The sequence below is a fragment of the Pteronotus mesoamericanus genome, unplaced genomic scaffold (genome assembly GCF_021234165.1).
Source record: "Pteronotus mesoamericanus isolate MK-2021 breed Mesoamerican mustached bat unplaced genomic scaffold, CSHL_Meso_final contig_220, whole genome shotgun sequence".
NCBI lineage: Eukaryota > Metazoa > Chordata > Mammalia > Chiroptera > Mormoopidae > Pteronotus > Pteronotus mesoamericanus.
The window spans coordinates 54682-66689 of record NW_026555091.1 but is presented as its reverse complement, the minus strand read 5'-3'; the positions used below and the strand labels follow the sequence as shown (position 1 = coordinate 66689).

General features: G+C 37.3%; 2 protein-coding genes across 2 annotated transcripts in view; both read right to left on the bottom strand.

Moving 5' to 3' along the window:
- ZNRF2 (zinc and ring finger 2) overlaps positions 1-12008 on the bottom strand; it is a 72777-nt gene that overhangs the window by 6327 nt on the left and 54442 nt on the right. The window contains exons 3-4 of the mRNA XM_054571317.1: positions 6424-6529; positions 366-445 (exon numbers count right to left, since the gene is read on the bottom strand). Of these exons, the coding sequence (XP_054427292.1) occupies positions 388-445; positions 6424-6529 (164 nt within the window). The 3' untranslated portion in view covers positions 366-387. The remainder of the gene's footprint in view (positions 1-365; positions 446-6423; positions 6530-12008) is intronic.
- On the bottom strand, positions 2494-3555 carry LOC129068833 (ubiquitin-conjugating enzyme E2 variant 1-like; the record flags this gene model as incomplete). Its single annotated transcript, XM_054571256.1, is given in 2 exon segments — positions 2494-3510; positions 3513-3555. Coding segments are annotated over 2 exon segments (246 nt in total), but the record flags the coding sequence as incomplete, so codon positions are not given.

Sequence of the window (12008 nt, the reverse complement as noted above, 5' to 3'; positions counted from 1 at the left end):
CTCCTTAAAGTCATGGAATTTAACTACTCTGACCCTCAGGTTTCTCACTGGTAAAGTGGTGTCATGATTATGTACTCCATATTTTTTTAGGAAGTATTAAACAAAAAATTAAATATGCCAATGTATATTAAAGAAACAAGAATGTAGAAACTAATGAAGAAAGTTGTTTTTTTATATATCTTTTAACATGAGTTTTCTAGACAGTAGCCTAACTCAATGTCTGAAACAAACACACACACACACACACACACACACACACACACACACACACACAGGAAGGAATGAAGGAAGGAATGAATGAAAGAAAACGGTGACTGAGAATGTATAATTCAGATAACAATTTAAACAGGAAAAAGGAGAATTACCTATAAAACAGGAAACTGATGCTTAATCTGAAGGGTGCTCAGGGCAAGACCTATTTACTTCAAACCATTCATCTATGCAGCTAGAAAAGAAAAAAACCAGAAAAGTGAAACATTTATGTTTAATTATTTCTATCATGACAGCCATAATAAAAATACTTACTTCTTGATTTTAACATATCTTTGCAAAAGAAAAATTATTTTAAGTGATATTTGACATACACATAGAAGTAAAAGATAATGATGTGCTTATGACATTTTGATTATTCTAAGCAGTTAAGGAAATAATCTTTGCAAAATTATGCTATGAAGTACTTTAATGTTTTAACGACAATCATAAAAAGAGAATCTAAAGAACTACCATTTTACCAATATTCGAAATTAAACGACAAATCTGGAAAGCTGTATCTCTCTTCAAAATATTTATTTATGCAATTATCAGCTTGTTTACATCACCTATCAATGTAATAAAAAACGGCTTTTAAATTTTAATTCTTGACAATACTGCATCACATTTTAAAAGACCACATTTGTATGTATTAAACTCTTATTTTAATTCTATTCCATCCTGCAATACAGACACATACACAAATTAAGTAAATCATCATCTATTTGCATTTATGAAGTACATTATGATTTTACTGGAAGTTAAATATTAGGGTGCACATAATTATCCTCGTGTAGATCTGCACTGTTCAGTGTGGATTATTGTGAAGGTTTAAATCAAAATTCATTAAGGTCAAATGAAAGAACAATGCATTTCCTCAGTCACATTGGCCACATTTCAAGTTCTGGCCAGTAGACACAGAACACTTCCCCCACTGCAGAAAGCTCCATTTTACTGTGGCAAATGACAAACGCAAGGCCTTGAAAACGGTACCTTGCCCAACAGCTAGAAGTTGCCCAAGCAGGATTCAAACTGTTTGAGATTCTCATTGTTGACACACGTCAAGTTTGCACATGCCATCAAACAGGATGGCTAACATGCTGAAGGGCAAAATTAATAATTACCAGTCTGGTGTCCTAGCAGTATGGTATGGTAGGTAAAAATGATGTAAGAAATTAAAAGAAAAAAAAGCAAAGTATCCCAGCTACACGGTATTCTTTCAAATATCTAGAACAACTCCTGTTGCTGTTAAGGCTTTTGCTGTCTACGTACACATGCCCGACTGGGCCGCGGCACTGTTCTCAGCCTGCTCTCCGTCCCGCTCCCTTGGTCCCCCAGGCTCCCTGGTCTATCAGAGCACCTCCTGAATGCTGAGAGCAGAACCCTGCGCTCCTGCTAGCCTAACAGTTCGCGAGGCAGCGGAATGGCACCTGTAGGATCTAAAATGTGTACTTCTTATTTTACAACTGTGTAATTTTGCCTCACCTTGAGAGAGTAATTACTTAAAACCCCAGGTTCTCCTCACATAAATTACTATTGACCCACATTATTTAAATATCATATTTGCTTCTCCTAACACCAGCAGGAAATCATTACCCTGAATTTGGTGCTTTTCATTCTTATGCATTTTCTTACTCTCTGTATGTGCATATTTCAAAACAACACACTAATAGTACTGTTTCCATGTTTTTATTTTTATATAAATGCAACCATAAAGATGTTTCTTCTAACTACTTTAAAAAATCAATTTGTTTGAGATTTGCAGTTGTTAATAAGTAAGGCTCAGGTTTTTACATTTTCACTGTGTACATTTACTCCATTACAGAAGCAAGCTGCAATTTATGTACCCATTCTCTTACTGACGGACATGACGCTATGACCGTTCTTATATGGGTCTCTTACTGCAGTGTTGTCCTAAGTGCTGTCGACAGACACAGTGCTAATCCAAGCGCTGTCTGTTAACCGGGTCTCAGTGAGACAAGGGGCTTGAGCCAAAATACATACTGATTCCACTAAACACAAGGTTTTAATTAACTTTTTAAAAAATCGTTGTAGGACTTTCTCAATGAGGACAGCATTATATTGATTTATGTTCTGGCGCAAGCTCCGTATCTCACCCCAGGCCTGCACACTGAGTAGTAGCTCTGTCCTTGAAGCATGCAATCAACAATTCCCCAGGGCACACACTGAGGAGGGGAATTACTGAGTTGTAGGAGGGATACAGAATACAGCTGTTACAGGGCTACCTGACAAGTACACCGACTTATATTTGTGTGTTTCCTGGCCATTTGGGGTCAACCGTTTTTCCTTACCAATAACCAATCAATCCCAGTACCATTCACTGAATAGCTCATTCTTTCCCTACTGCACTGTACTGACACCTCTGGCAAATCAATTTTTTCATTTAGTCATTTACTTAACAAACACATAGCATCTATCATGTGCCAGTACTTTCTAAAACTGAACTCATTTAAGACCTCTTAGTAACTCTCTAAAGTTGGTATTATTGCCCCATTTTACAGACTAAGGGAGAGAAAAACTAAGTAACTTGACCAAGACCACAGTGAATTCGCGGAGTCCTGGGATTTCAATCATGGGGGTCCCGACTCCCATGCTGCGCTGCCTCACAGGTGCCTGAGTGTTCGTGGGTTTGACTCTGTCCCACTGGCCCACCAATGTCCTTTCACTCTATTTTAATTGACTTGTAATGAGTTTGCAGACACCAAGGCCCCCTGGCGTGGTTTTCTTCTTCATGGACTGCTCTTGGTCCTTTACTCTTTGATCATACATGCACTTCAGAATCAACTGGTCAAGCGACATGATAAAACTAGATTTGATTGGGATAGTTTCTTTTATTTGTAGTACAACTTATATATTTCAAATGGACAAAACATTAGCATGATTTACAGTATCTTAAGATCACTTGCCTTTGAATGACAGCTTTCTTTCCAGTACTCTGAGGTCTTTAAGATATATTTAGAAAAGTTACTACTGTGGAAAAGGAAGCCTGCTTAAATTGAAGTGGGGGAGGGAAAGGGCCTGTAGTTTTTCTTTCTGATTAATTGCTGTAACACTGTCCTGCAGGTGGCTGAGGGAGTTTGATATTTTCTTTAGACATCATTAGGCAGCAAAGCCTTTGCAGGCCAACTTTGATGCTGTATGAATTCTGCTGTTTTGCTAGCGCTGATAGTCTCTCCACCACTCTGTCAGAACTATTAACCCCATTCATGTTAATTTTTGTTACAAATCTTACGAAGGGAGTGCTTCTGGCTATTTAGGTCCACATTTTATTTTAAGGCTGTATATTCAGTTTCCATAACTTGTCCAAGCCCATGGTGGCTGTCAGCTTGCACAGCTGTCGCGCTGGGATGGTATTAACTATAGAGATTAATTTGGGATGAACTGATATCTTTACGATGCCAAGTCTTCCCATCCACAATATGGTGTACTTCCACACTTATTTTAGATCTTCTACAATATCTTTTGATAAAGTTTTAAAATCTTGAATATCTTTTGGAGGATTTATTCTTAATATACCTTACTGCTGTTACAGTTTCTGTTGCTGTTAATGTTTCCATTCTTTAAAAAAATATATTTTTATTTATTTTTTAGAAAGAGGTGAAGGGAAGGAGAAAGGGAGAGAAACATCAATGTGTGGTTGTCTTTCATGTGCCCCCTAGTGAGGAGCTGGCCCACAACCCAGGCATGTGCCCTGACTGGGAATTGAACCGGCAACCCTTTGGTTTGCAGGCTGGCGCTCAATCTACTGAGCCACACCAGCCAGGGTTAATGTTTTTATTCTTTAAAAAATGTTACATTTTTCTTTTTTCTTATTGGGATATGAATGTAGCTGATTTTCTTAGGTTGAGCTCATTTCTGGCAATCCACCTAAATTCTTACTCATTTTAATAATTTCTCTAATATTTATTCTTTGCATTTGTTTTGAAATCATTAATACTGTAAGCATAGAATTTTACTGAAATTTTTCTCACATTTATTGAGTTAATATGGTCCTTCTCCTCTGTTAATGTGAATCACGTATAAATTTTCTAATCTTATAGTGTCTTTGCATTCCTACCATAAATCTAACTTGATTATGAGGCATTATGTTAGAAATATATGGATGAATTTGGTTTTTGGATTTTTGCATTTGTGTTCATATGTGAAACTGTCTCCTCATTTCCTATCCTTACCTTGTCTGATTTTGGCATGCTTATATTAATCTCATAAAGTAAGTGGGAGAACCTTCCATCTCTCCCTACTTTGGGGGCAGTTTTTAACTATTAACCTGGTGCTCTGTGGATGTCGGGCAGAACCTGGGGTTAAACTTTCTAGGCCCGTTTTCAGGTTTCTGGGTTTTAAAAAAATTTACTGTTTCAGGGTTAGTCTTCTTAACTATTTGTAATAGTTATTACCTGATTCGGGTTTTACATTTCTTTCTGAATCATTTCTGATAATATATTTTTAAGGAAATTGCCCATTTTGTTTAAATTTTTAAGGAATATAAAAATTTTCACAGAAATTTCCAATCAATTTTAATTTCTGCCATGTCTGAAGCAACGTGTCCCTTTTTGGCCCTATACTGTTTATTTTTTCCTTCTGGGGACGATCCTGCCGAAGGTTCTTCTCTTTCATTAGTCTTTTCAAAGAATCAACTTTTGACATTGTTAGTCTCTGTTCAAGTATATAACTTTTTTATTTCATTATTTTCTTTTCTGGTCTTTATTTTTTTCCTTCCGTTTTCATTGTTTGTTTATTCTGTGATTTTTCTAATTTTAAAGTAAGGACATGGCTTACTGATTGACAGTCTTTCTTTCCACTCTAACACAAATCTTCCCAGGATCACTCTGGAAAATGTCAAAAAGGTTTTCATTATTATTAAGTTCCAATTATTTTCTAAGTTCCGTTATGTTTTCTCCTTTGGTCCACATTACTTAAAAGTATGCGTGAAGATTATCTTTTATTATTGCTAGGTAACGGTAGTCAGGGAACATCTTTCTATGTGATTAACAATTCTCTACTGTTTGCTCAGACTTCCTTTATGGCCTGGTACACAATCCATTTTTGTAAGACTTCACCATATGCTTGAAAAGAAAAGGTACTCTCTAGTTGTTGGGTGGAGACACACACACCCACTCATCCGTTAGATCAAACTTGTTTACTGAATTTTTCTAGGTCTTGACACCTTTTGTGTGTCTGCTGGACTGAAAGAGAATTGTTGAAATTTCCCACTATCATGACAAATTTGTAGTTTTTTCTGAGAGTTCTATGAATATTTTACTTTGAGACAATGTTCTTAGGTACACAAAAATTGGAATTTTATATAATTTTATCATCATACCATACTAATAATACTTTTTGCTACAAAGTTTGTATTGTCTGATACTAATTTAACTTAGTCTTCTTTTAGTCAAAACTTGTCTGGATAGTTTTCTATCCCTTTTTCATATTTTTCTATATCTTTAAGTATGTTGCTTATCAACAGCATATCCCAATCTTTCAATCTGATTTCAACTGGTGAGTATGTTCTATTTAGATTTATTATAACCACTGATATTGGATTTACTTTTCTCTATTTTTTACTATTTACTATTGTTTTTACTCTTTACTGTTTTCTCTATTCTTCCCCCTCCCCCTGCTTAAATCAAGTTCCACCTTATTTATTTTACTGGGTTGAAAATTATTTTTCTATTCTTTTTGTGATTAACTGAAAAGTTTTTCTGGTTAAATTTTTTCTGTGCTGCTCTGAGACCAAGAACACTTTATGAGAAACCAGGTGGGCTCTGGAGTCAGACAGACATGGCGGGAAGCTGAGCCCTCCCGTTTGCTAGCGAGGCGACCTTGGAGAGACTGCTTTACCGGGGTCTCTGCTCACTTCCTGTTGTGAAATGAGACTGTTAAAAGGCTTACATGAGATAACCTACGTAAGAAGCTATGAACGATGATACCTGGGTCACAGTAAATGCTGAACAAACGATAGATTCTTGGCTGCAAACAATATGGGCTTAAATCTTCGTTCTAACAAGAAAAAATGGGCATTATTTTTTAAGAAACGGGAGGAGGGATTTTCGATGAAGAAGAAACGTTTTCAGCCCTAACTACAATGCCTGATCCCTTGAGGGAGCTCCTCTACTCTGACATCCCCTTGGTGAGCGGGAAGCTGAACTCACTCACCCTTTGTGATAGATACACAGACAGGGCAGCCGTGCTATGGTGTCTCCCTGCTGCAAGTCTTCCAGGCAGATTGCACATTCCCCGGCGTCTTTACTCAGGACGTCCTCTGAGGAGAGAGAAAACGAATTGAGGACAACAAAAATGGAAAGAACCACTATGCGAGTGCTAATTCACAGGGTGGTGACTGGCATATTTTGTCAGAAATATATAAAACTCAGCACCTGCACTTGAACTACTGTTCACGAATCAGTGACCATTTACCTTTACTTATAGACAGTGTCTCTCATTTGCATTTGCATTTCACTGAGGTACACAGTGAAAGCAAGAAAAGAACAGAATCCGCCAACTTGCAAAGGGGTTTGCTATAAAACTTTATTAGTAAGTCAGTTATCTGTCATTTGGAACTCATTTTCCTTCTCCTGCTAATCAATATTAATGGATGCTCACGATAGTTTGAAGAAGTTTAGAATGCAATGTAGCTGAAAAGACATAAAAATACTTTTATCATTTTTAAAATTCTAAAATAACAAATTAGGTAAATTAGAGAAATCACCCTGAATATAAGACATTTTTAAAAATTTGCTTGACTCAAGAAAATGCCAAGACAGATCAAAGCTTTTGTGTAGATTCCGAAAGGGACGTGAGAAACACGAGGACTCCAGACATCAGACGCAACGACCCTCTTAATTCCTTTGCCGACGCCGACCCGCTCCGGGCAGCAGTCCGGACGGCCTCCAGAGGGCCCTGGCCGAGTACGCTACACAGCGTCTGAATGGTCAACCTCTTTATAAAGCAACAACTCCTTTAAAAACAAAAATGTTCTCTCGATTTAGGCTTTACATTGAAATTTTAATTTAATTATATTTTATTAATGTTGCATTTTAATTTTTTAAAGTGCCTTGCCTAAAATAGAGTACATTAGCCGGATATGCTGTGTTGACTTTTTTTAAATGAAGAGTAAGTCAAACATGCCATCTCTGAAGAGTATGGAAAGCTGAGGAGTGCGCATTCTCAGGAAGCTGACGGAAAGCTAAAGCGGGGACATGCGCTGGGAAGTCACACCATAAATGAATGAGTTACTGTTCTGAGGAACAAAAACTGAGCTTATGGGAAAGGCCACACCCATCGCCCCCTAAATGCTGAAGGACAGAGTAAGGCAGGAAGTTTCCCGAAGTTAAGTACTTGTACTATAAAAACCAACAACTTTAATTGTGCACTAACTGTAATAGCTCCTTGCAGAAACATACATTGTATAAGGATTCCCCGTTAGTTATGCATTTTGAGACAGCACATTAAGAGGAAACAGAGACTCCACTCGTCCACGAGCGAGAAGGTGCCGGCAGATGATTGACCGGTGAGGCAGGAGGCGCTAACGGGGCAGCTTCCACAGGAGAGGAGAGGCCTCAGCAAGAAGGAATTGTGCTTTTGGAATTGAGGGAATACGGCTGAGGTGATTCTGGCTAACGACTAAGTAGTCCGCAAGCTAGCATGTCACAGCCAGAGACTTGACCAGAATAAGATTTCAGGACAAGTAAAGTTGGGTACATGGAAAACGCTGCTTATTAACACTGCCCTCCCATTTTTTCTGAACCCTGGAGGTCCAACCCGCTACCCTGACCCCAACCTCGCCCCAACCCCAAGTCTTGCCTATTCTTCATCTCCATTTTTTCTTTTGGACAGTTTTCCACAGACAGGGAGCCAGTTTAATGTAAATCACCTAACTAGTGATAAAGGTAATTGGTATATGGGGACCCACAAACCGGAGGCCACCCAGCGGCCCTGCCCCCGCCACAAACCTAACCCGAAGGAAGGCAGCCTGCAGGTGCGGGGAACAGCTCGCAGTCAAGGAGACCCACCGCCACCACAGGCCTCCCGCCCAGCTCTCGCCCTCTCACCTGACCCTGCCACGTGGCACCTGCGCGCCCACCTCCCAGCCAAGCAGGGCCCTTCCTGTGGTGCCTTTCAACTCTCTACAAAACTCGCACTCGCCCAAAATCCCTCAGGAAGTGCTTGGTAGGCAACGTACACCCCCGATCGCTAGATTCATTTCCGGTGAATAAAGTACATCAAACTTATTATAAAGTTGTTTTGGATTTGACACTAGGATAATAATGAGGACTAAAGGAAAATGATCAAGAGGAAACATTACAAGTCTGCAATGCCAAATAATATATTCTCACCATTGAGATATTTTTACTGCAAATATATATATATATATATATATATATATATATATATATATATAGTACCATAAACTTCAAAAAAAGCCATTATTTTTTAATCAAGCCTAAGACATTCAATGATTATCCATTAGTTTTATATACCACCAAGTAAGGAAAAAAAAAGGCCTCCATTAAATTATGATACAAATCAATTTTAAGACACATCTCATTTTTGAAAGTATGAAAAAGAAGCATGTCTTAGAATGGATAGAAGGGTATCACATTTTCTATGTTTGGAATACATTAAATGCATCTAGATTTAAGTCTAAATGAACCACAAAATCTCAAATATCATAAATTAGGAAAATGAGATGGACCAGCTTTTAAAAAAGAAAAGTATTACCACTTTTGCCATATAAGTCTATATTACAGATTCTTAACACCAAATGAAAATAGGTAGAAATCCACGACGTACAGGCTTCTGAACGCATTGTTCACAGAAGATTAACTGTCCTACAATGCTTTTAAGTTGACCCGTAACTATCAAGTCTCATTTATTTATTGCAATAGCTTTTAAAAAAATCTTTGAGTTGGTAAAACTTTAATATCTTAAAAGGCCTTGGTTTTATCCTGTTTATAAGAAAATTTATTTACAGTACAATAAACATAAATCCAATTTGCATATAATTAACAGCAATATCTATTTTAACAGTATACTTTGAAAAATATATATATATAATGTTATGCTTTGTAGGTACTAAGTTTACAAAAACTTTTTAGTTTAATCTAGAATGCCATATTAAAGTCAGCCATTTTAATCATAAGCTCCCTAAGTCTTAGTAATGGAAAGTAATCAAAAATGTATTTTCTGTGTTAAGAAAGTTACGCCTATACACAAGAACATCCCAAACACATTAATTTCAACACAGAAGTAGCCCAATATTCACTGTAAATAGTTTCTAGTAAAGTGCACTTTGTTCAGAAATTTACAAATCCATGGTAACATATCATCCCTGCTCAACTGCATTTCGATAAGCAACTCTGAGTTAAAAGGTATGTCACTCTCACTGCAAAACCTCAGATACTGCCCCAAACAGCAAATGCTTAACATCCAAATTTGAAAGTCTTACTTCCAACAGAATCTGTCTTTGCATTTTTTAAAATATTTTCCACCTTTAAAATTCCCTGCACAGTGTGATTCATGGTTGCCTACCTGGGGGTTTGCTAGAGTATTCACCGTTCCTGCCCCATCATGACACTGTCTTTTCATTCAGTTTTGAGCTTAGTAATGTGATACATTCAGAGTTAAATTATGGCCTGGAAATACCACTAAATCCAGGACACTGGAGCATCTTCAAGACAGTTGAGGAAGGATTATTAAAAATCTTTAGCCAATCAATTAAAAATATACATGAAGATGTTGTCTATAGATGATACAGCCAACGTTTAGGACTTGGATACAATGAGAGTAGACTACGAACTAGCCAAAATTGGTATTAGGGAAGCAGAAAGGGGAACACTAACAGATTCAACTTCCATAGTTGGCCAGTCTGGACTTCCCCTGGCCACCAGCACTGATCAAATGGAGAGACACTCAAGAATGTGAACCGGAAACTAAACTGTGCTGCTTTTTCAAAAGTGCTGATGAGGATCTACCTAAATATCTGAAACAATAAAAGTTAAATCAGTGTATCACTTATCAGCCTCATTCTTTGTCTTATTCATATGGCCTATGCCTTAATTTCAATGTACTCAAACAGGAAAAGAAAAATGAAACCTGGCAGAGAGCAATGATTTTCAAACCAGAGGTGGGCACCCGAATCACTCGGTGCATTCTGTCTCAGTGTAGGGAAAAAAATTACATATACCTGGGCTCCCTAGCGATCCTAAAATATAAACCTGCCTGCGAAACACAACTACTGTCAAGGGGACAGCATACTGAGTAGGCAGAACATAGGATTTAAAATTGAAAATGTAGTGTGAGTTTCAATATTGGTTAGCTAGATGACCTCAAAATGTTGGTCAACCTTGAGTTTCCTTTTCTTCTTCTTTAATATAAGTATATAAAAAGGTACTCAAACATTATGGGAATGAAATTTTAAAGAGTTACATGGAAATCTTTGTTACAAAAACACTATATGAAATATTAGTTTTTACCATCATAATTATCAGAAAATGCCTTATGGACTTCTCCAAAAACGAAACTGATCATTTTTCTATTTCTTTTTCTCCTCATTCTGGTATTGTAGTTCTTTCAACTTTACCTAATGCCATAAATATCCCGTGGCCACCAGAAACTCCTACCAGTCACTCCTGACCGAGCTGCTTCTGGAAAGCTGTTACCATTGACAGGCCAGGAACAGCTCCAATCAATGACACCCTCTAAGGGGTGTAAATGTTCTGGCTTCTTTCTGTATTTGTAAGTACTATACATGTCTGCTTTGTTATGTGCTTCTAGATATATTTAAGTCTTCTAAATTTTTAAAATTTATGAGGTAACTAATATTCCTCCTGTTTCACAGATAAGCAAATTGAGGCTCAAAGAAGTTAAGTATCTTAACCAGAAGTTACTGAATTAGTAAGTCCTGGGGTCAGAATTCAAATTTAGACTAAGTACTTGGCTTTTTTACTATTATGGGATTTCACTGTGAAATAACAAATATTGAGGCAAATGAACTGTTTTAGGGAACTTAAAGTTTGAAATACTCAAAATGGGGATGACTACCACACTTAGAGGAAATAGCTCAAGACTAGCCATATGCTTCATCTTCTGCCTGGAGTTATTAAACTGTTATACGAACAGGTATCAGAAGTGAGCTTACCCATCACTGCTAACTTCCTTACGCTGGACAGAACAGCCCTGCCCAGCAGAACCTTCTCTGACGGCAGAAACAGCCTCTCATCTGCGCTGTCCAAAATGGCAGCTACAAGCCACATATGGCCCCAAAGGAGCTGGTGCAACTGAGGAGCTAAATTTTAAATTTTGTTTAATTGCAGTAAAATATGAAACCCTAAAATATAAAGAACATACATTTATAAACTAATTAAAAACTTTTGTAAATTGATATTTCACTTGTAGCCTCAAGCTCTTAATTTGCATTGCCCAAAGAAATTACTTAAAATTCAAGCAGCCAAGTATGCAAAATGAACATATTTAGCAAGTACAAGCACATATCCATCAAGTTATTGCAGATCGAGACACATGAAAAAAAGCAGACAGCCAAAATCCTTTTGGGGAAAAAAAAAAAAAAGAAAAACAATAAAACCAAATTTGTTAGAGGCAGCCAAGAAAACTCCATGCGAAAATTTCATAATCATCACAACTCTATTTTCAGATCAAGCATCCAAACAGGTATATGATCTTTTCAGCAAAATACAATGCCAGGCACTACTGTGGATCAGGCATTTTACCTGAAGACTTAT